A 25096-nucleotide genomic window follows, 5' to 3' on the forward strand; every position below is an offset into this window, starting at 1 on the left:
CTAACAACTTCTCTAAACTAGCTCCTCTGGTTTTTAAACTGTGACAAGGGGGACCCTGGGTTCAGCACACCAGTTCTGAAAAGGTCATACAATCTCTCTTGGTCTGTACCCATTAATGTGCCCCCCTCTTCACCCCAAAAGGAATTAATCTTTTCAGGCAATTGTGGTAAAATAATGGTTCAAACAGTAATGCCTGTTTAATTTGTAAGGCTCTGATGTTCAGCTACAAATGGTTAAATGACAGTAATAGAGTAATTTTTTAAGGCTATTTGATCTGATGGCAAGGTCAGCTCATTAACTGTTTTTGGCTGCAGAAAGGGTGCAAAATACATTTCTCTAATGGAAGCTAGATTTTTTTTTAAGAGGACAAAAAATAAAACCAAAAATACAGCCATTCAGTGGGGAACTGTAGGTCTTGCTAATTGCACATGTTGCCCTTGTATTCATTCTGAAGTGGAGATATGAATGCCAAAGACAAACTGAACATCAGTGAAAATAAACTACTTGAATTGTGTTAATCCGGATAATTTCTTTCTTCTGCTGGTCATTTTAATAAAAACAGTAGAATTTATCCAAAAGGTATGTAGAAGCCACAATTTTCAGAAACACATAATGAGAAATTCACACCTTTGCAATATGAATACTGTCCTAAAATATCAACGTTTTCAAACGCATACAGTAATTTAAGAAAAGACACATATCGATGCATATGCAAGAAACAGGAATAAACCAGATCAATACTATGACACATAATTATGCTTTATACTGGGGACAAAAAAGTGAGAATTTAAGAAAACTGATTAATAGTACACAGTCGTAACATGTTTCTGTACTGCTACTGAAACAATCAAAACCATCAGTATCACTTGTCTGCCATATCACCACACAGAATAATCCACAGAAATAGGGTATTGTTGCTCTTGGTAGCAAGAACTATGTCATCTCAAAAACATATCCATCAGAAATTTGTTCTGCTTATAGACATCTATTCTGACAACCACAGACTGTCTTGGTGGATTCCAAAATGTGCAATAACTCTCTTAATTGTAATTATTTTTCAAAGATGGTGGACAATACCTTAGCTTTTAGTTCACTTAGGAATATTATATTTAGCCTCTCTAAGTCACCTCTATTAAACCGCGTTTATGATAACACTATTGGTGTATGAGTTGTACAAGCATTAGCAGACAGCTGATTCAGTGGAGATAGCCAGAATAAATTTGCTGAAGCGCACATCCTGCTAATCTGTTTGAAGAATATTGTACAGCATTAGTACTAGCACTTCATGTTATCTGCACAGCCTGATAAGGTACATCTTTATTAAATTCAGTTATTGAAAGGATGTCAGTCATGGAATAGGAATATTTTAAAATCTTGGAAATAAATTAAGCAGCTCTTTGTTACTCAGAGCTTGGTTTAATGGCTGAGTGTCTAGAGAAGCCTTTCTAAACACCTGGCAGCATTGTACAATAAAAGCTTTGTAATTGTAAGTGGAAATAGCATGGTTTTTTTCTTTCTTTCTCCATGCATAGTGAAACAGTTACTTTTAGGCATTCAGGCACTAGCAAATGCTGGAGTAAGAGCTCCCCTCTCTGTTCCTTTGATAAAATTACAAAGATACTGTGTAATGTGAGGATGCTGGGAAATGGAAATAATTTGCTTCAGAATATTTTGAAATGGAAATACTGTTTAAAACAATAAGTTTGATGATATAAAATACTGCTTCAGCCTCTAATATGAAGGTAAAAAAAAAGTTTTCTTGCCTTATAACAGATGTTCAAAAAAAGCTGTAAACTACTGGCAACTCAAACTATTTGGCATAAAAAATCACTAGAAAGTGTACATTCGCTGAGTGACCCCTTAGGTACTTCGGGCCTAGTAAAAATTATGTGCAAGGCAGTAAAATTAACTTCCTTATATGACATCTTATGTCATAAACAGTTGCATTACCATGTAAAAAATACTTTACTGTATGAAGAGCATTTGTAGCCCTCTTGATGTTACCTGTACCAGCGTAACTATTTCTACATTAGTAACTGGTTTAAATTATTGTCGGCAAGGTGTTCTTAGAATACAAGAGATATATTCAGATTTTTATCCTCATGATAGTTATTTTTTATATAGGCAAACATTTTGCAAACAAAGGGTGAAAGAGAACTTCATACATATCTCTTCAGTATCTCCTCTCGCTCCTTCTGGTCCTCCAGGGAGTTAACGGAGAGGTCAGATATGGTGACTGCAGCTGAGGCTGTGAGAGTGACCAGCAACACCAGGTATCCCTCTCCCTCCTCTAGTGGCATCTCCAACTTGTGGGTTTGTTCTTTACTCAGGGTCGACAGGTCAACCTGGCATCTAGAAACACACATTCTGCATCAGCATGTGGTTTTCCTTACATCAAACAAGAGCACATTGGCTTACCTGCATTCAAATGGACAAAAAACCCGAGTAAGTAGAAATTCCCTCCTAGCTTCTGGAAAAAATTCTAAATTTATCTTCAGCTTTAATCCATGCTGCTTTTTTGACCTTTTTTTTTCCTTAAGGCTACACAACCTGTTTTGAAGTGAACAATAAATATTAAAAGGAATGTACAGACACTAGAGATAAGATTAGCTAACAGGCCTTACTCAAATACAAAGAGAATTTCAAAAAATTCATCTTCAGATGGAAATTTTACTTTTAATTAAGTCTCTGGTATAAAGAAAAAAACATAAGTTTTGATGTGAACATTTTTGATACTGTTCATCTAACAACAGTAAAAATCTTTTCTTAAAAAAAAAAAGAAAATCTGTGTGGATTTAACTGTGATGGCATTAAGATGACTGAGCATAGAAAAATTCAACTTGAGCACTACCTGAAAAGCTCAGCTCTCTTGCAGTAAGCTGTGTGTGGCTCAGGGTCAAAGCTTCATGCAGGCAGCCAGGATAAAATCTGATGCCACAACCCCGTATATAATAAGATGTCTCACTTTGTAATGAGCAGGGACTGCTTATAACTGCGCAGAGTGGCTGAAGTCAATCCGCCCTGCTTGATCCCTTTCTGAATAACTCTGGCTGTACCATACACTGAACTAATGAAGAATGACTCTATACATTCCAGACAGCAGAAATAGCTTCGCAACGTCTTTAGAAATACAAGGCAAAGCGTGGAAAGAAAAACAGTATCACTGCTATCAAAGAGCTGACCATAACCTTTTAAATAAAACAGTAATACCTTAGGGTAAGTAATTAGTGCACAGCTTAGAAGTTTTAATATTTTGATTTGTATAACGCACAAGTTTCAACTTTCCTAGACTGCCACTCTGAGTGTGTATAGAAATTCAGTGTCCATGTCAATGTAATGCCAGTTTGCATTGCACAGAAATTTCTGTGAAAAAGCACTATTTGGAATACTTACAGCATCCCAAGATGAGTTTTACCAAAATTCATTATTCTAAAAATAGTAACAATACTGAAATAAAATAAATGCGTATATTCTATGTCTACTTTAGCCTCTGAATATTCTCCTTTCAACTATGATTATTTAATGTGACAAGCTGGCATGTGACATGTACTATTTGCCACTAACTCACTGAACTAAACATCTAGCAAACTCTTTTAATAAAATGTCAATTGATTTTGAAGAAAAAATAATGTGGTCACCACAGGGTCAATAAACTGAGAAAAAGGTGGCAGACATGAATAAATAGCCATTTAAGGACAAGAAACAGTCAATTATGAGAATAAATGCAGTCTCATAAAATGAGCATTCTGCTATCATAAGCAGATTAGATTTGCTACAGGAAAACTGTCTTTTATTATTTTAAAAACATTTACTGTCTGTTGTGCAGCTGTCTAAACTACTGAAAAGCTCATATGGTAATAAGGTTGAATTATCTTACAATGAAAAAATTTCTAACTTACGTAGCATTCTGAGCTTAATGTTTACCTTCTATTTTGAACCTTTCAGATGATAAGGAGTGAGAAATTAAATTAACAACAGTAAAGAAAAAAAAAGCTATTGCTGTCAATGCAGGCTGATGGTCAATACAAGTTTTGCATATGTACATAGACTGTCCAATTTTTGTTTATGATGCAAGGAGAAATATAAAGCCCTCCTTAAGATAAAAAATATTGTAATCAAGCATTCAAAGCTTGAGGAGGTTAAAATATTCTTGGTCGTAAATATTCTTTGATAATTTATTTCAAAACAGGTATCCCTCAAAAGTAGGGCTCAGCAAAAATATTGACACTCCAACCAATAACCATTTAAAGAATCAGTCTAAACTCAAAGTCAGTAAAAGAATCAGAAAGTCATTATGATACTAGTAATGTAGAAATAATCCAGTCCTCACGCAAAAATAGGCAACAATAACTAACCCCTCTGGAGAAAAAACCACCTACATTCACCAGAAAAATGCAATGAGCGTTAAATTTCAGGGTTTACATCAGTTACAGACACAATTTCTCCAATTCCTGAAGTTACAAGACTTTTGCAACATCATCATGTTATTTTTTATTTAGGCTAAAAGAAGCAACTGACAATTCAATTTTATCTATGCTCCTTTCCTACAGCTATGAAATACTCCTAATAGCAGAACAAATTACCTGAGAAGTATGTCTCTATCGACTGCTTGATAAATCTCCATGAACAGTCCATCACCAGCTTGTTATTTCCTAAAATCATACAAACAGTAGGAAATGCTCTGGAAACTTTTTTCCAGTGCAAGCCTTAATCATTTTAAAGGGAAAATATCCTCTGAAGAGTTCTCAGATAATCTGATAAAAATCTAGAGTTATTCCATTAAGGAGTGTCACCACCGCACTTTATAGAAGTCCAGGTTAAGAATGTCCCTGTGCGTACAGAGTCAGGTGAAAGCATATTTCTCACTCTCCGCCAGGTCCTCTCAACCCTGGCCTTACAGGGTATGAAGCTCGCATGTGTCTAATTCAAAGGTGCCAAGGCTCAAGGAGCATCCAGCATAACGTGAGTGCATCTACAACACATGCGTTTCAGACAAATGATAAGACTTCACAATTTACAGACACTATAAGAGAAATTGCAATTTTTTCCCATTAGTAGTTGAATTTTTCATGATAAAAAATCAACTTTGTTTGCTCTTATGCCAAATTTTCCTAAAATATAAAATAAAAAATAAAATCTACTTTGTCCTCACCAGATGTTTGTATGGGACCAAAAAAAGCAAAGGAAGTCTGGTTTTATTAAGGCATTACCTAAACACTAACCCTGTTCTAGAATAACTTTGACAGACACCAGCAGGAAAACCACAAAACTCCTTTTTCTATTGCATTTCCTTAGAAGGACTGAAGTTAATAAAATACATTTAAAGATAAGTATCTGTTTGGAAAATATCAATTTTCCAAATGTAAATAACTTTGGAAAGCTGAAGTCGACAATGCTCCTTTACATTTTACTGACAGTATATACAAGTATTCCAATCTTTAAAGCTTTAGCAATGCTGACTTATATCAGTTAAGATGTTCTCTTAAAAGACATTTGTCACCCACAACTGTTTCCATGGAGAACAAAGATGCTTTGAGGATGAAGGTGAACTTGAATGCTACCAGAAAGTGGTGCAGAATGAGTGAGAATGTTTTGTCTCGTTTTCTCAAATTGAGGACCATGAAAAATTACAGCCACTTTGAGAAGGCCATAAGTTTCATATGACCAGCAGCTGTCACACTGAGAGCACGAGACAGTAGCAACTTCAGACAATCCAGTTTTATTACTTACATGATGCTGCTGAAAGAAAAGAGTTCACCACCTGTAAGGAGATCAGCCTGAAGAATTACAGCAAAAAATTTGCCCTTAATTCCACAGACAGATTTCCAAGCATGGCTATAAATCAAATCATAGAGAGAACTGTAGTTTTTAGGGCAGTTTGAATATTTCTGCATCTTCCATGCTGTACGATCCCTTGGCAGCACTACAAGTGTTGGACTGGGGCACTAGAACCACCACTGTGGCTGGCTGACCCCTCAGAAAGAGGCATTAGGAGCATGCTCCCCCCCATCAGTTCTGCATGTGAACATTCCCAGGCACCATGTATATTTGGATTTTCAGGCCTTGAGAGATCAGAGGGGAGAAAAACCATGCAAATGCATCAAGGTTGTGTGCCAAAGTTATTACAGATACAGATACAAATTGCTCAGAAACAGGGTACAGCTCCCACGGAGGAAAATTTGAAGGTTCAAGGGGAATCTACCACTTGTCTGAAACTGTGTTCAGTGTGTTAATCGTCTAAACTTTCAGAAATATATTTCAGATTTATTTTTAATTTGAATATATCTGGCCTTTGGTTCTTTTTATGCCTTTCTTTACCCAGTTGAAAAAGCCTTTAGTGTTTCATGTTTTCTTCTAGTGAAGGTACTCATACGCTATAATCATATATCTTCTTCATCTTCCTTTTGATATGCTAAACATCTTCTGCTCCCTATACATTTCCTAGGAACATATCTCCTGCAGCCCTCAAATGACTTTTTGTAACTTCTCTGATCCAGTGAAATTCTCCTGCATCCTTTTTAAAGTGTGGAAGGCAGAACTATATGTAGTATTTTATTATCAGCATGTCTAACAGGTAAAAATCACCTCCCCTCTCTAGTTCTAACAGAACCTGGAATGTAAGACTGCGTTGGCACCCTGGTGAAATATCCTTGCTAATGAATGAATTACAAAGGTAGCAACATGACATAGAAGGCCTCTTAAAAGCCAGGTGGCCAGGCAAGTGAGAGACAGCAGATAGTGAGATCATTTTCTCACATGACAAAATAAAGCATAAAAGAGGAACTGGCACAATCCTAAGTGTTAGGGACAGAAAAGCACCACTTGGCTACAAACCAGGCAACTTAATTACCATCATGACTTGTTCAGGAACACAGCCTTTTAACTCCACTGTGATCCAGGTCTATGCTGCTCCAAAGGATGCCAAGGAGAGGAAACTGTATGATTCCACAATTAGAACTGAGCTGGACACACATCAGAAGCAGCGAGGCATGAACTGCTACAATTAGTGAGACTCCACATCCTTTATGAGTAGAGTAAAATGTTCCAATAAAACCAAGGAACAAAAGGAGAGGGAAAATTCTGCAAAGCACTGACAGAAAATGACACATCTCAGAAATACTCAGTGTTGACTGCAGTAATGTGAACTTCTTGGAAGAATCAGAGTGTGACATTTTTAACTGTAAAGATAATGAAAATGAAATAAAATAATGGACTTCACACAATGTTTGTGAGAGGTGTTCAATAGAAGTGATAGACTGAAAACCAGGAAAGCTCCCAAAGGAATTGGGAGAGTGTAACTCAGCTAAATAGGACATTGACTGAGGACAAGAATGGTGGTGAGCAGGGGAAGCTGGAGTGGACCCCAGGGAAGCTGGGACGACAGACCTCAGCAAGACATGGATAACAATGCTCTCATTTGCCATGTAGCAACACCTGGAATGTAGGAAAGAGCCCTGCAGTTTTGGGTAAGTAAGTCATGTCTACAGAAATACACAAAATACAGGACAATCTCACCAGTCACCAAGCAATTCCTGAATACAGAATAAGTGTTTATTGCTTACTAAAAGAAATACAGTCCATGCCACAAAAATTTCAACTTTGAAATGATAGATTAGCTTCTTTGTAAGCATAGCTCTTCATTATAAAACTACAGATTTACTTCTGAAATTGCACAGGCAGAAAATATTACTTAAAAATGGGTTTATGATGTGATATTTCCTCGGTTGTCCCTATGGCACAGCCATACACTACAGACTGGTAGTGCTGTCACCAATGCAATTTTTTTGCAACAAAATTAACACTTTCATCTGCTAAATGAGCCTATTTTTTTGATTAACATTATGTCTCCCTATATGGTTCTTCCCTCACTAGTCGGTCTAAGAACTTTTGTAGGAGGCTTTTCACAGCTGCAATCTGTGCCCTCCAGAAATTCTCACAAAACCCTATCTGCACCCCTCACCACTTTCTACACACTGTCATGCTCTTCATGTCTAAGCAGTCATTCCTTCTCTCTTCCTCTTATTTTGCCACTCTTCAAGTAGTACATTTCCATATGCAGGAAGACATAGGGTTAGAAGCAGGATCCATAAACAGTCCAGCCTGTATGCAGCATTCTGTATTTCAGAATACATTGGGGAATACTATCAGTTTCGCAATAGAATGTGACAATAACAAATCTCAGTAAGAGTTTTAAATAATAAAGTATCCAGTAAAAGAAAGTTACTGAAGATTTGTGAACCAAAACTGAATTTTTTTTTGGCCTTCTAACAGAACAGAAGTGCCTCTGCATTAGTAAAGATGTGCAGAGATAGGACTAGTTAAGGTGTGGAATACCTGAAGGTCAGATTTTGAGATGCAGTATTTACATCTAGCTCCTTTTAACAACCATCAGAAATGGAGATGGCTCAGCACATCCTAGGATTTTTCAAGGGCAGGCCTGGCAGTAGCATTTTTAGATTTTAATGCTTCAGGCAAAATCTTTATTTTACATGGAGAAATGCATCTGCAATAATCTAACTTTAGTCATCATGTATAATCAACAAACAATTTATACAGACAGGCTGTTGGTTGTGTGCTTGTCTATGTTTGCACAGAATTGCTGTGTAATTCACATGCACACAGAGTTCAAATCTCAAATTACAACAGCGTATTGACCACTATGTTTACATTTTTAATACAATACATCCTTCCAACGTTACTTCAACGTGCAGAAATTTTCAAACTACCATGTGAAAAACATTTCTGAAAGACTGGTATAATAAAGCACTCTCTACAGTTCCAGAGGAAGTCTACAGAGTTTTGCAAAATCGAGAAAACTGCCAAGATTTGGCAATTTCAAAATTACCATGGACTTTCACAAATACTGTTCAAAACTTTTTCTCGGGCAACAATAATTAAAAAAGAAAATTGCTGGTATTTTATCACAGTCTCCACAAGATCTCTAGAAAAAAATCTGGGAAGAAACACTTGCAGTAGCATATTTAGTGTGCCTTTCACCCAACTTTATACTCATGTTGGAGTACCCATACACAGCTTTACAGCATCACTCAGTTCTCTATGATAATGCTCAGTCTCCCATAGTGAAATTATGCAAATTTCAATGGGGAAAAAAAACCTCAAACCACAAATATTATAATTTTATATTTTTAAAATAAAATCTCACTTTAGTTTAGAACTTTGATAGCTTATCCCAGCGCTTTCAGATTAATCACAGAATCACAGCTGCATATTGACTGTATTTATGTACAACCAAAAGCCTATAGTACTTGTACATCCACAACTCTATACCTTTGTAACTGAGAAAAGACTAAACAGACAAGACATAGCAAATTATGTACCGAAAACCTAAATACTTAATTTTCAATATTTTAACTTTTGTATTTCATAACATCCATTATACGGATGATCACTAAATCAATCCGAATTTTCATGACAATATTTAGAGAGTTTATGGGAAATTTCAGTTTGCTACAGATAAAATTAATACATAGCCTTAATGAACATACTATACACAGGGTCTTTTTTTCTTAATTTGCACAAAATAAGAGCAAAAGTCAATGTAATTTTAAAGATGAATATGTATTTTTTCATACCAATAAATAACGTTATAAATCCTGCTGCACTGGATTGCAAATAACTTCAGCTGAATAAAACTGCATGACATGGGATCTACTTATCCGGTATGTTCACAGAAACAACTTGTTCTCTGACAGCACTCATTCTTGGCAATTTATTGCAGCTGTCAGCAGCCAATTTGTTCAGATTACTGCTACGCACAAAGGTGTAACAATCATGAGGATTTATTAACTGATTATCGTAAAGGTGACAGTCAGAATCGCCTTAACACAAATGATAAGGAATTTAAATAATTACATGACAATTAAAATCACTTCACCTTCATTTTGATCTTAATATTACCTACACAACCTTACTGCAGTGTATGTTTTTAATCACAGGAGCATATTGACTTGATACAGAACATAAATTACTTGTTCATAGCAAAAAGATGTGAATACTAAATGTACTCAGACTGTACAATATATATACACATACATATGTATTTCTACTTACCAGCTGAAACAACAAGTAATACTGTTTATGCAAGTCTACATGCTTATTTGAATGCTGTGTGGCTTTAGCTCCTGGTGCTTTCCATAAAAAGAACTTCTCGACCTCATGTACTTGGTCCTGGAATGCTGGTTGTTTTTTAAAAAAATTATATTCAGAAGAATGCCATTATTTTGCTTCTGTAACGTGAAGCTCAGTTGTGATCAAGACCAGTGTGTTCTCATACAAATCAGCACATGACTGGAAATATATTTTCCTCAAGGCTTTTGAATGAGGTCTTTTCTCAGGATTTCAAAATCTCAAAATAAACACTGAATTGGTTCCAGGGTTTGGGGATTTTTTAGGATATTCTAAGATGGAAGTCCACAAGGTGCTACAGCCTTTGAACTCTCATGGAGAATGCACACAGCTGAAACTCAAATGAATTTTATAAACCCATAGTGCTCCAAGTTAAGAATGGAAATCAACCCATTAGCATTCCATTTCAGGAACCACCATTTTGAACGTGCGTGGGCATCAAGATGAAGACAGAGCTTTATGCTACTTATGCGACAGACGTTCTCTTCTCCTTTTCTCAACTAGGATGAAATGCCATTACTTTCACTCTCTTAACATCTTCCTCTCTCTTACAAGCCAACCCTTCCACTTCTGTCCTCCTGTTACGTCACCCCAAAACCAGAATCTCAATTCCATGTCTTCAGGCTTCTTGAACATTTTTCCTGCATCTTCTCACCCTCAGAAATGTATTGCAAACCCAAGCCCTCGCAATCTGAGCACACATGCTGTTGCCACTGTGTCACAATCCCAGCTTTCATCTGGTCCTTACCATGCTCTGGCCTAACAAGTACAACAATATACAAGGCCCACAGATGTCTATTTCCCTGACTCCCTACTTCTATTTCACAAAAGTGCAGCTGAAACAGTATTATTCCAGGAGAGTTTATGGCATTCTGATTTGGAATAGAATTTGCTGGTAACTGAGCTCAGCAGAGTAAAAACACAGGTCTCCTGCGCTATTTTCCTGAAGATCCTGGAATTTGGCCCTTCAACCTTCCACCTGGGAAACCTTTTCTTCTGTTTTCTCAATTTGGTTTGTTCTTTCCCTCAATGAATAGGATACATTCAATCAAATGTGCCTTTTCCCCAACTATTCTTTGGCCAGGCAGGACATCTTCAAGAAACAATTTTTTTCATTTGCATTTAATAGAAATATTCTTATATAATATTACAGTTGCTGCATGCACATTATTCAAGCAAGCAGGTGAAAGGAATTACTCTCCATTCTTGACCAATGCTAGAATGCTACCACGAAGTCTTTTGTTTCCCTCCCACAGCCTCATTATCACTTCTTCTGGAATGTGAATTAAAATACACATGTGCCTTGAGAGCCATAGAGCCTTAGTCATGGAGCACAACTCAGCCATGCTTTTAAAAATTAACCTACACTTATCATAACACACACACAAAGAGCAAGTCATAATGTGTGCACCAAGGTATTTCCAGTTTTTCAAGGCAGCCTTTAAAGGAGAAACTGGGAAAGAGAAGTCAGTGTTAAGTGGAGCTGTCAGGTGTTGGTGACTTTTATCCACAATGACCAGAAAAGAATATCAAGGAGGGGAAATATTAAGACCTATTTTTGTATTCAGATTGAGCTTGACAAATGACGGTTTTTCATGGAAATCTTCATGGGAAGGAATTTGTTTGCAGGTTGCATTATCCAGAGATAAGGTACCAACAGAAGGTGAAATGAGAGAGTATCTGAAAGAACAAACTTAAGAGGAACTATACATACACTGACAGAGAGGTTACAAAAATCAAGAGCAGCAAGATTTCAGCAAGTACGGCTTGGATGATGGTGTTATGAAAAATCACACATGAAAGCTTCTCCATCTTTCGGATAAGAAGGTAAAATAATGAAGAAAATAGGAATAATTTCCCAAGGCATATAATACGTCAACATAGGACTAAATGATTACACTAGTTCAGAAAAACAGTTATTGCTACCGTATATGTCATGGAGTTTCATCATATAAAATAAAATCCTACTGTGTGTATTTTTGAAAAGTGTTTTTGTCGATATTAAAGTTGTTTGCTTGCCACAGACTCTGTACACATTTTGAGTTTGCAGAATTTATAGTAAGAAATAAACACAGAATATTATTCAGCTCACCTAATTTCATAAAGAAAGCCATTACCTTAAATGGAACATGAAGGAGGAAAAGGTCAGTAGAAACATTGCCATACTGACAACAAAAATACATGGCTTGGTCTGTGGGATTTCCATTCCTGATTTTAATCACCAAAAAAAAAGTATTCTTGCTAGTTAACAGTATCAATGCCCTAGTGAAAGCACCTACAACCAATACTCTCACAAACAACCAAAATATACAGGATTAATAATTATTCTACTTCATAGAATCTAAAAGTACAAACAGTTTTTTCCCGATTAGCTACCAGTTAATGCCACTTCCTACTCTTTGAAATGGAGCATAGCCACACAAATACATACTATTTCTTGAACTCTAAGACAAATTCACTTTTCCTGAATATAAATTAGGTGAATGATCTTATTTATTTGCCCCAAAAGATATGTGCAGTCTTTCAATACTCTATTTTCATTTACCAAATAGATTGATATATAAATTTGGTCTTATGCATCTATTACAAGTCAAAAGAGTTATTTTTCCTCCGAACTGGATGTTGCTGTATGCAATCTCCTGTATCTTGGTAATTGAGCTAAATGGGGGATTTTTATTTTTGAAAACCTCAATCTATTAATTGGTAAAAGCTGCCATCTACTGGTCAGTAAAAATTATTTTACATCATCAAAGTAAAGAATTACATCAATGCAGCAAACTGTACTGGGATATTGCAGAAAATTCTCCCCGAACTTTAAAAAAAACCAAACCACACAACAAAAGCCAGACCAAATGGTCATAAGAAATAGTTTCAACAGCAAGGCTCTTTTTAATGAGCCCCAGGGAACAAGAAGGCCGGAATTGCACAAACCTGCCAATAAAATCATCCTTTTTGCCAGCATCTTTGTCCCACACTGTAATATCAATAATTCCACCTCGTTCTTCATAGAGATGAAAGTCAAACTGCTCCCTCCACTGAGGATTCAAAGTTTTTGGCACAATCTGAAAGGAGATCAAAAAAGAAAGTCATATTGCATAGTGTAGGCACACACTTTCTTGAACTGTAAATTTGATCTTTAGACTCTGTTCAGGAAGTTTTTTTCTGTCTGCAGTATCAGTAACTCAAGCAGGGAGAATTAAAAAATAGTATAATTAGGAAAAGACTACTGGCCAGTGCTCTCATGCCTCTCTGACTTAACAGTAACCTCCAAAATCCTGCAACCTGTCCACCTTCAAAAGCCTCCTGAACAAACGATTTGCCCTGGGAATGGAGCCATTTCTCTGTAGAATAATTATGTCCTCTCTTAAGTGACAGTTACCTGTAAAGTTGTGTCTCTGAGCCCAAAAGAAAACAAAGCACTTGCAATGACAAGTAGATGGTGACTGCATGTACTTAAACAAACAATTTTATCACGTCCTTTTTGCCTAGCTGCAGTGATACTGGGAGAAATACAATACTATGGTTTACTTTATATGGAATAAAATTTTTTTTTTTCCAAAACTGTATTTTACTTCCTTGCATTTAAAACCCAGATGAAAGCAGCTTTCTCAGTCATTTTCACTTCTAACTTCAATGGATTTCAGTCCATGTACTTCTGACCACACTGTGCAGAATGAAAAGCTTACAGATTTTTCTATCAAAATGTAAAAACAGTATTCACAGTAGCCACATGTGTCCTGAGCAAGAAACAGCCTAGTACCTTCCCTATTAAGGAAACACTACTTCTTACACCCACCAGTTCTACTGGCTTGAAAATTCAGAGAGGATTATGAAAATTTTTTATTCACAAAAGCATGAAATTTGATTTCTTCTAATTTCAGATTAAGAGGCACTAATGCAGGCTCACAGCTCTGCAAATACAGCAACTAAATGTTCCTGGCTTCTTCTTCAATTTCTCCCTCGTCTGGCTGTGAAAACCACAGCAGTCATCATTGCCGTTGAGAGAGGAAGGTCATGGTGGCCCAAGCATCTTCCATAAACAGCAATTTTCAAAACAGTAGGGACCAGGGGAATATAAAAATAATAGCAAGAAAGCCAAGAAAGTTCACACGTTAATTGTCTCCCTGATCAATTATCTCTACCTGTGAAGTTCGTACATGAAGAAAACTTTAATGAAACGTGCTGTAAGGACACAAAGAGGAAAGTGAGAATATAAGCACGACATGATTTGAGGATAAGACAACGCAAAGGATCCAAGAAGCAACCAGTATCAAGCCTGGAAAGTAGTTGTCACAATCACTCTGCATGTCTCCCCTCTCATGAATGACTCCTGCAAGAAATAAAAGCCAACACAGTCTGTACAGAATGTCAGGTGTGCCCTTTGGTACACCCAAATTTTTCAGTGCTACATTTTCCCCCATCCAGTATTACTTTTGTTTATAATGAAATAAAAAAAACCATCCAAACAAAGCTCCAGGTGCTCTGGCAACTGATTATTACAGCGATATATCTCCATCACTACTGAAAGTCATAAAAGGTAAAAAACCCCAAACCGGAATGAAGCATTTCAAAAACATTTTCAGTCACAGCTGAAATTACCTTGCTTTTGTACTTCTGATGCCCCAGTCGGAACTTCACATACGGATCACTTAGTCCATTTGCATCCATCGCCTTAAGTTCACGACCTTCTATTAAGGTAACACTAACTATCCCTCTCCATAGCTGAGACTTTCTGTGCAGGTCTGAGAGACGTAAGCTCTGGGTCTGAAACTTTAGGGAAACAAAAGCATAAATTTAGTTTACACAATTCCAAAAATTTCCCCTGCTTTTCAAAGTCCAATTTCACATAACCAGGAATTTAAAACAACCACTTTAAGCCATTTTGAAGTTACTGGATAATACATATGTAAACAATACTGCATAGAATAACATGGAAAGAAATAAAACAGTGACAATTAAGCAGATAATGTCATATAATGCTTTGAAAGAAGCAAGCAGAACACATGTTACTTAAGGAAATGTGCATTAAAACAAAAAGGTGTTTTTTCTGCTTCACTTCTTCCTCTGCTGATAAGAATACAAATAGATGTTGCTAAGTCTCTTCTATTAGTAGTATATGACTGAATGAACTTGAAGAAACATTAAAATAAACAGAAAAAAACAGTGACAATACAAAACTTCCATTGGAATAATATAAACTCCTGTATCTCAGCCTATAAAATGACATGGTATTCTCAGAAACATTCATTAAATACCACCACGTAAGTTCAAGAGTTTCTAAACAATGTTGCAGAACCTTTATTCAGAATTGTGCAGAAACTTGCAGACTGCAAACCCTTGGCCACAGATTTTGTGGGTTAAAAGAAAATTCACACACAAAACAGTTGGCTCATTTCGTTAATGAACTCCACTGGGGTTGGGTGAGCAAGAGGCTATAAACTCAAGTAATTTAAGATCATCTCCAGTTTGCTCTGACCTACAAGGTATCAGAACTGGGGAATCACCTGTGCACTCCTAAAGAAGGCAAACGCGTCTTGGGTGCATCTGAGAAGCAACGTTGCCAAAGGCTCTCCCTTCTATTCTGAAATTTTATTTGTTCAAGGTTACTTTATCTATAATCAGAACACTGGATAGCTAAACAATATTTAATCTTGCAAATTATTCTTTCTAGGAATCAAAAAAAAGCTAGTCTTTATATATACGCTGGCGTAAATATATCAAATATATGCATTTTCTTCATTTTGCAATGTAGTTTGGGCAACAAAAGCTTTATGAGCTCAGCAATCACGCCTGCATGGCTAGCTTCATCATTTGCAGACCTCCAGTATCCCTGGAGGAGGTTTTCAGTGCAAATCTGGTTTCAGTCTTTTAGACGGTAAACACAGCTGGATGGTTACAGCTGTGCAGGTGTCCCTGGTAGAATTTTACTTTATTACCCAGAGACAATGATAAAAAGTAGACTGGAGAACAATCCCTGGATTATAACCTGCACTCACCAGAGAGAAGTATTATACATGAGGACTGAGGCTACTGGGGTTGGAGCAAATCTGATTAACAGGCTTTTTGCAGCATTTCAGATATTTTATTGGCATGTATTTTTATGTTTTCTAATGGTTATTCATCCCAAATAACATGGTTAATCACAAAATATTTCACTATATTTATTAAAGATTTCTCTTCCTGAAGTGAAGGATTTGACTGCAGAGAAACTTCTCACAAACCTACTCTTTCTATGAAGGCAAATAAGGAATAACGTTTGGAAAAACCTTTAACTTAACATGTGACAGCAGTGGGACATCAGAAAGCAGACACTCCACAAAAATTAGTGCACAACTGGGAAAATCACTTGCCAGAGAAGATACTTCATTTACAACTTGGGAACACAACATAAACTAAAACTTTTTCTTGGCACAAATACTCCTTTCATTGGAGGAATACAGTCAACATTGCCAAAGACCTGACTTGAAAAGAAGTGGTAGATTTTTTAATTCTTGTTACAGTTTCTTAGAAGGCTTAGAGCAAAAGAAATACTGGAGAGTAAATAATCAGCATTGACTCTACCCTGAACATAAGGTGATGAGAGTACAGAAAGAAGAAAAGACCACGCATGTTTAGGAAGATATTTATATTGGGATAGATGCAGTGATTGAGACTTACTTTGGAAAAAACCACACAATTCTTGGGGTTTTTTGGAGAGCTGAGTGGGCATCCACATGATTTTGAGGATACTATCATGGAAAATAAGCTTGAGTTTGCATTCACAACTCTTTCGATGTAAACCTTAAGCACCACAGCATCACTGTCTACTTCACTGATTACCAATGAGACACTGAATAATTTAAAGAGTATATCTGATCTGAATTCCATATTTTCAACAGCTCTTAAAATAATTTGCTGCATTAGAGCACCTGCCACCTTATAAAGCATGTTGGATTTTTATGACCAGTAGGATGTTTCATAACCAGTAGGGGGTAATTTACATAAAAGGTGGCAAGGCAAGATCTAAATGGCCAAGAGCTGGAGGTAAAATGACAGACAGGTAAGACAGGAGTTTACAAGAGTCAGGCAGGAGCCCCGAGAACAACCATTCACATGCTGCTGGAGGAAGCCCTCCTGAGTCAAAGACACATTCTGTGGTCAACAGAAATCAAAGCACCTTGCACAGCCCATTAGTGTCCATTGACAGTGAAGCTGCAGAGCCTATGTCTCAACATGCCGGAAGAAAAGCAGCAGCTACTAAAAAAGGTATGGGTTGGTTGTGACTGTTTCTTCTTTAAGGTAGGAAATGTAGACCACAACAGTACTCTTTTCTTTTTTATCAGTAACACACAGATTCAAGGCACAGCAAAAGGGAGATGTACTGGAAGTCAGGGTACAGCTTGCTGGAGCTAAAGCTATTGAGATTTCCTGGACATGAAAGGCATGGGCTATGTGGCCTTCTCCAGCAAGAATAATTTCCAGCTGGTACTTTTCTTGTTTCCAAGCAAGACTGAAGAGCATCCAACATGCTTTCCTTCCAGTCAAAGTCCCATTTATCCTCAGAAATTACATACACTAACATAACCTCTCATTTCATATAATGGTTCTTGTAGGAACTTAAAATGAAAAAAAAAGAATGTTTAGATTTCAAGTCAAATTTGACAAAAAAGCTAAGAGATGAAAAAATGAAAAAGCAAGACTGATTTCACCTTTTAGAGTTCTTCCCTTATGAATTTAATGTCACAGTGTGAGACAGGTACATTTCTAGGTACATTTTTAGGTAGCTAAGAAACCGTCTGTAAAATCCAGCTCAAAGTGAGTTGACTACAAAGTCAGAAGGGAAACCATGAGAATAAAACAAAGAAACGAGTCTGTATCTTTCTCAGTTTCTCCTATGAAGGATGTTTCTTAAGAGTAATTCTTAGGTAACTTTTTTCTCTCAGCAAGCATGTCATGATTACTGCTGCCTGGATTCACTCTTCTGCCACAAACAAAAAAAAGTCATGAAGAAACCACACAACCTTTCATTTCTCTGTAAATAGGTAGGAAGTTAGATATTTCATATATAATGCCAAAATATGAAAAGAAGCAAAGTCAAAATCTCAGTCCATAATCAACTGTCATTAATGTGGGATTATTATTCACATTATTCACATTTTTGAGAATTTATATGCAGGATACAGGCATGGTAACTCCTATCTGACATGTTCTAAACACACCAAAGAGAGAGGGGTGGTGGGAAACTTGCAGCCTGCATGCAGTGAGGCTTTCACTCTCCCAAAAAGGAAATTAAAATTTGACTTCTGAAAAGGAATCTTTCACATCAAAGGATGCTTACAGTTACCTGTGAAAGAAAAACCCACATATTTTCATATCCACACACCACACTTTAATGCTTCTACTATAAAGAGCATGCAAGCCCAGCATCTTCTGATGTGATAAACTTAGCTTTTATTTGTGTTCCACTTATTCTGTCTAAATGTAGAGTAGTGCATGGGCTAGGGGCATTAACAGCAGAAAATCTTCTGATACAGAACTGTATCCTCTACTAGATAGGTTTCATATAGTTAGCCAAATGTCAGAGCTGAAAGATAACCTTATAACATGACTCAATGTTTTGCATGTGTTCAGGTGTATCTGGGTAACATTACTGGGTGGGAAACCAGCTAGGGTTAGTCAGAATCCAGGAGTTTACCTCAGGTTCATCAAGACCACATTCTCAATGAGTTAGTGTTACTTTCATCAAAAGAAGAGATGCATTTAGTAGGTGGTTTTCAAAATCCCCTAAATATTTACATTTATCTTTGGGTATCTAAGTGACCTTTGGAATTTGAGCCCATACTGAGCTGGAGAAACCCCACACACTGTCCTCTCCCAGCACGACCTCACTTCTTCATTGATGTGCCCTCATGCCCTGCAAAGTACCACCTAACTCACGGGCATGCGCTTGTGTCCATGCAAACAGACTCTGCTTTTACAAAATCTCCTCCTTGGTACACACAGCACTAGGGGACACTGCTCTTCTGTATCCTTGAACACAACAGATAGAGAAAGAAGTGCGCCTACCACAAACTTACTAAAAAGTTTTAAAAACCAAATCAATAATGCAGCTTTCTGTCCTGCAATGGCATCTCTATCCAAAAAATAACTTTGGATTGGAAGCTTTAAATAAAATATCAATCAAGAAACTAGTGAAAGAACATAAAAAAGAACAATACTTCTCTCCATCACTGAACAGAGGATAGGTGTACAAATACAGCAAAGTGAATCAAAGCCAGTGTTACAAATGACTGCTGCAAATTCAAGTAAACAGAATTCTTCTCCCCCAGTTTCTAGGAGGCTTACATGACTTGGATAAAACATGTAAAATAAAGATTGAGAATATCAATAGATACAGCAGCTAGTTCTATGTACCACACGATGAAAAAACCAAGGGACAGTCACATGCATTTGCAATGCTTTTCCTATATTAGAAACTACATACAAAGTATGACACCTTGCAGAAGTCATCAACATACAGACACTAAGTTACAAAAATGCCATCAGTGGGATCATGATGATTCCTTCTTAATGTTTGCTCATTGTGACTAAACTGGTTTTGTAAATTGACTGCTACTGATAATGACTGCAAAACGAAAAAACACTTCTCTTAATTTTCTATCAACTAAATTTAACATTTTAGGGTATTTTAACTGTAAGTGAAGCTTATAAAAATTTTTGTTGTTGTGAAATTTACACTGCCCTGTGCCCTGTGTATTTTCATTATAACTGCCATGTTAAATCTGGTTTATGGTGTTTGCTCTAACAACTGGATACTGCCATTGTAGAGCAACATTGTCATGACACTACAGTAACAAGAGCTCACACTTTTGCAGCATTTCATATATTTTTGTGGGGGTTTTAAGTGGAATAATTTGGCTTAAGTCCACTTGCCAGAGGTAGCTCAGGTGTAGTATGAAGGAGGCTGTGGCACTCACTCTGACCTGCATTTTCTGTGAAAGAGTGGAAATATTTATAGAGGACAACAGTGTGCAGAAGGAGCTGTCAGAGAGGCTGTGCCAGTACAGTCGTAACCTTCTCCATTGTCCTTCTCCCAGCAATTCCTCTTGGAAACTGTGCCCGCAATATGTGAAAGTCCTGATGATCCTGTTACTGCCCTGGACAACCAGCGTCACCGAGTCCCAGTGCTGATGTGAATGTGATACACAGAAGGACAGAGGCCACCAATACTTTATGGAAACTCCCTGTACTTTTGTAATTTGTGGAATGAACCCAGAAACCCCCATGCCAAAGTGTTACTATGCTGATTTTGTTGTTAACTAGGTCAGCTGTTATCACTCACATACAACTAATGCAAATGTAAGCCTCACCAAATATTTGCATAATTTTTATAATCACATGTCTAGCAGACAGGTGTACCTATTCTGACTTTTCTACTTCTATTCCAATATATAGTAGCGCTTCCTTCAAGCACCATTTACAGCTGATAAACTGACATCTAGAATCTCATGGCTTACAAAAAACAAGTATATTTTCTCAGTTTTAAAAGATTCTTCACAAAAACCCAAATGCAGGAATTCTACCATCTACTCAGAAATTCCGGAGAATTTTGGCTGAAAGATTCTGGTTGAAAGATTGAACTGACTGTAAATTACTTCAATTAAGAAATATCACACAACTCTATGCTTATGTTTGTCTCTGCAATACTTATACCATGATTTGCTATTTACAGTTTTATTCTCTACTCAAGAGACATCTAATTTCAGTGGAAAAGCATTTTGTTTCAATTTTAAAACAGCAAAAAATGCTTCATAAGGCTTTTGGTATTAAGAAAATGCAAATCAGGAGCCACAAAAAATAAATATTTTGAGTCGGGCATAAAAGCATCGGTTATTAAGGCCATAGGTCTTGGTATTTAGTCTGTGCAACTGGAACACACATATTTTCAGAAAAGCTTTCTAAAAGAAATTTTTAAAACAGTCAGCAGTTAGGAGCTGAAAGCCATACATTTTGCAATTTATTCTTGCTTAAAATGTTCATACATTCTATTTTTCAGTTTAAAAGTATATGCAAAAATTTCTAAAGCTGAATTAAAGCAAATATAGTTATCTAAATGCAAATTAAAAATCAATTTTATTCACTTGCTTTAGGCAGTAAATGCATGCTTTTATCCCCAATTGTAACTAATCAGAAGTAGCTTCTCAGTTGCAACTAAGGGGTGCCCATGTCTACATCAAGAAGTTCAACAAGGCTAAATGGAAAGTCCTGCACCTGGGTCAAGGTAAACCCAAGTACAAATTCAGGCTGGGCGGAGAATAGATTGTGAGCAGTCTTGAGGAGAAGGACTTGGTGGTGTTGGTAGATAAGAAGCCCAACATGACCTCGTGATATGTTGCTGCAGCCCAGAAAGTCAACTGTGTCCTGAGTTGCATCAAGAGAAGTGTGGCCAGCAGGTTGAGGGAGGTGATTCTCCCCCTCTACTCTGCTCTGGTGAGACTCCACCTGGAGTATCAGCTCGGAGGCTGATTTGCAAAAATGCTACCACTGAATGAAAAGTAATGAAATGAATGTAACAAAGGAGAACAGGAATAAATAATTCACTTGAAGAGCTCTGAAGAATTCCCAACTATCATGTTGTGCCATTCACTCAGGATTACTGAAGCTCATAGTTTCGTCAATTTGTAATTTGAAGTATGAGAACAAACATATATTTAGCACATCAAGAGTTAACATATCACTTTCATGATGCAAAACAGTTCTACCCTTCACCATTCTCACAGCTCTTCCTTATCTCTTCAGGAGTTTGAGCACCTTAGATATTTCATGAAGTTATATGAACCATATGAGAATCAAAATACTATACATCATCACTTCACGAAATATCTTTGCTTCTGAAATTTCAAAAAGGAAACAGAAATAAGAGTATTGTCCTGCATCCAGAAGTAAACTGTGAAAAACCCATCCATAACCGAAGAATTATGAACACTGCTCTCTTTTATTACTTAAAGATTAAAAAGTGTGCAAATATTTGTCAAGTGAGCAGCATATACAAATCGTTTGTTAACAACCTTCTATTTAAATTTGTGCATCAATATGCTAGAAAAGCAAATAACTTTACAAAATAAGTCAATCATTCCACATAGCTATTTCACTTTTTTTTCTCATTTTAACACCTTTACATGGTAACATCTCAAAAAAACCCAGATCTACCACACCAACTTGAGATTTCAAGAAATTTCAATTTTATTTTTATCAATACAAATAGTAAGAAGGCTTAAAGCTTTTAAACAGAATGGCAGCATTAGGTAAGACTGGCCAGAAAACTACTAAGAAACTATATACATTTTCTTTATCTCTTTGGAGACACATACAGCAAAAAAGAAAGGTAAAAACTGTTTGTATTCCACTATAGTAAAACTCTCAGCATTTCCCCTGTGGAAAAGAGCATACACTGCTCCTTTTTTATCAGTTCCTAAGAGGGGAAAAGCCAGATACTGAATTTGCTTGAAGTAGTATCTAAAGAGCTCTATAAACCGGACACCAAGAATGATTCCTTAAGCATTCTGCTCTTTTAAAACGTGGCTATGACTGTCACCTATGAATGACTAGCGTCACTGTGAAAACAGCACACAAAACCTCTAATGAGTAAGTAATAAGAAAATGAAAGTTATCCTTTTGCATGAATTCCTTGTTCCCATTAACAAAGGAAATTGTTTATACATGGGAAATAAAGATTTTAGAAAAGGAATCAAGACATGTCGGCCATTACCAGATGACTTCAAGATAGGTTAAAATGCTGTAACTAAGTTGACAGGTTTTATGATTACATTAAAAAAACTGTTTCATGATTTTGACTTGATGAAACAAAAAACAAGGTCATTAAAATACATTTTGAAGGACAATGAATCCTGTGTCAGAAGTTTACAGTCCTAGATGTCATGTTTGGTAAAACATCATAGTTGTTCCAAAAAAAACCCCACAAAAAACCAAAAACAAACATCCAGAAGACCACATGCTAAAAATAACAGTTACCTTACTTGATCTTTTCCAACTCTTCCTCATTAGCATTGTCTGAAAATAAAATAAAGCATTTTAATTACCTTTCCTCTGCAATACAGAAAAGGAGGTCAACTGTCTCCAAACAGGACAATTCACATTTAACCACCACTACAACTGAAACAGCAACACGTACAATTCAGCAACAGATACACAAGCCTGAAACAAATCCAGGCAAGTAGCAGCCCTTTGAACACTCAGGTACACTTTTCTGGGTGGTCTGAAAGTCTCATTTCTGGAGACAATGCATTATGTGAACTTGTAAGAAAGAAAGACAGAAAAACAAAATTAGATAAGCAAATGGAAAAAAAATGAATGTGCCATTACTGATAGTGATTACAATTCCAACTGATACTTGAATAGTAGTTTTTTTAATAATAAGGTTCTCCATTTTTTTGGAATGCTACTGTTTAACTCGTAAGTGTAGCCACATCATAGAAATCCCTCATAAGGGTCCTTTGATAACATGAATCTTACAAAATCCTTAAAGTTACCACTGTTAGTTGATTTTACAGCAGCAAAAATATGTCTTTAGTTTGGTAATTACGCATATGAGGGAGAAAACAAAGTTATACCTTCACTCAAAAAATCCCAAATCTCAGTTGCCCTATCCCATTACCTAAATAACCTGTAAAACCTTGGCACTACTAAACACCATGCTCTGACATGCTGAGAGGCAAAGTGTCCACAGACAGATTCTAAATCATTAAATAAAGGAGACATACTGGTCAAGTAGATCAGGGACAATTTATCTGTGAACACAACTGTTGCTTAAGCAGCTCTGTGGAAATGCAGAAAAATTACTTTATACAATTTAATAACATCTAGCAGCCTGATATTGACACTGAGCAAGAATAAATCAAAGAACATTAATTCCTTTTGAAACTTTGTCATGAAAAGTAAACATGTTTCTTTTTATTAACTATTGCAAACCCACTTTTTTTTCAGATAATGGAAATAAATTTTGAAATGCAAACATTTTCCTCGCTAATAAATTAAATTATATCATGGGGAAAAATTAAAATGAGAAAAAATATGTAGGATTTATATGTTTGAAATATCCAGAAATTTTTCAAATAGACACAGCTTTTTAGGAGAAGAAAAACAACAAGCTGCTGAGGATGCTTTTTAAGTTGCCATGGACAGTTAAAACCCAAGGGCTTTGCTGTAAGTTCATGATAATTGTAGCACTGTGGCTTTGGAAAATATACACAATAAACACTTTATAAAGCTGGAGAAAACCCTTGAATTCATTTTTACAGAAGCACATAAGAATTAAGCAGCTCGAGGCCCATAGAAGGCTCTGTCTCTGAGTTCCTGGGTCCTGTCCAGCACAACATAGCTTCTCTCTTTCTCATAATTTCTGAATCCTACACAGCTACAAGTCAGAGCACAAACTCAGCTTCACTAGGCTTCAGACCAGGCTGTGAGCAAGGAAGAGAATATGGCCCAACAGCTGAATTGACTATGTAGGTTTAGATTAGATACTAGGAAAAAATTCTTCACCATGAGGGTGGTGAGGCACTGGAACAGGTTGCCCAGAGAAGCTGTGGCTGTCCCATCCTGGCAAGTGTTCAAGGCCAGGTTGGATGCGGTCCTGAGCAACCTGGTCTAGTGGAAGAGGTTGGAACTAGATGATCCTTAAGGTCTCTTCCAAACCAAACAACTCTATGATTCTATGATTCTTTCAACTCTGAGGAGTTCAGTTTGAGTTGTAGCTACAGAAACATATGCCATATTTGCTGAGTACACTGGCATCATTACCAGCTAGAGCAAGATAAGCTGAAGCCATAGCAATCACCCTTAGAAGCCAGTAAAATAAATATATAGCATAGGACAGATCAGGATGAATGATCTACGTGGAACTTTTTAATCTGAAAATATTCCATGCCCTGAGTCTATCTCTGTCTTTTTT

General features: G+C 36.6%; 1 protein-coding gene across 12 annotated transcripts in view; it reads right to left on the reverse strand.

Moving 5' to 3' along the window:
• Nucleotides 1-25096, reverse strand: part of MCTP1 (multiple C2 and transmembrane domain containing 1) — a 183504-nt gene that overhangs the window by 112612 nt on the left and 45796 nt on the right. For 9 of the 12 annotated variants that reach the window (XR_004354543.1, XM_032675856.1, XM_032675854.1 and 6 more), the window contains exons 6-10: nt 23158-23196; nt 14746-14916; nt 13078-13208; nt 2419-2550; nt 2166-2352 (exon numbers count right to left, since the gene is read on the reverse strand). Coding sequence is in view for 11 of the 12 variants with exons in the window: in XM_032675856.1 (XP_032531747.1) it covers nt 2166-2352; nt 2419-2550; nt 13078-13208; nt 14746-14916; nt 23158-23196 (660 nt within the window). In the remaining variant the exon portion in view is untranslated. The remainder of the gene's footprint in view (nt 1-2165; nt 2353-2418; nt 2551-13077; nt 13209-14745; nt 14917-23157; nt 23197-25096) is intronic. The other 3 variants (XM_032675858.1, XM_032675857.1, XM_032675855.1) reach the window with 2 other exon arrangements.

This window comes from Chiroxiphia lanceolata, chromosome Z, assembly GCF_009829145.1.
Source record: "Chiroxiphia lanceolata isolate bChiLan1 chromosome Z, bChiLan1.pri, whole genome shotgun sequence".
In the NCBI taxonomy this organism is placed as follows: Eukaryota; Metazoa; Chordata; class Aves; order Passeriformes; family Pipridae; genus Chiroxiphia; species Chiroxiphia lanceolata.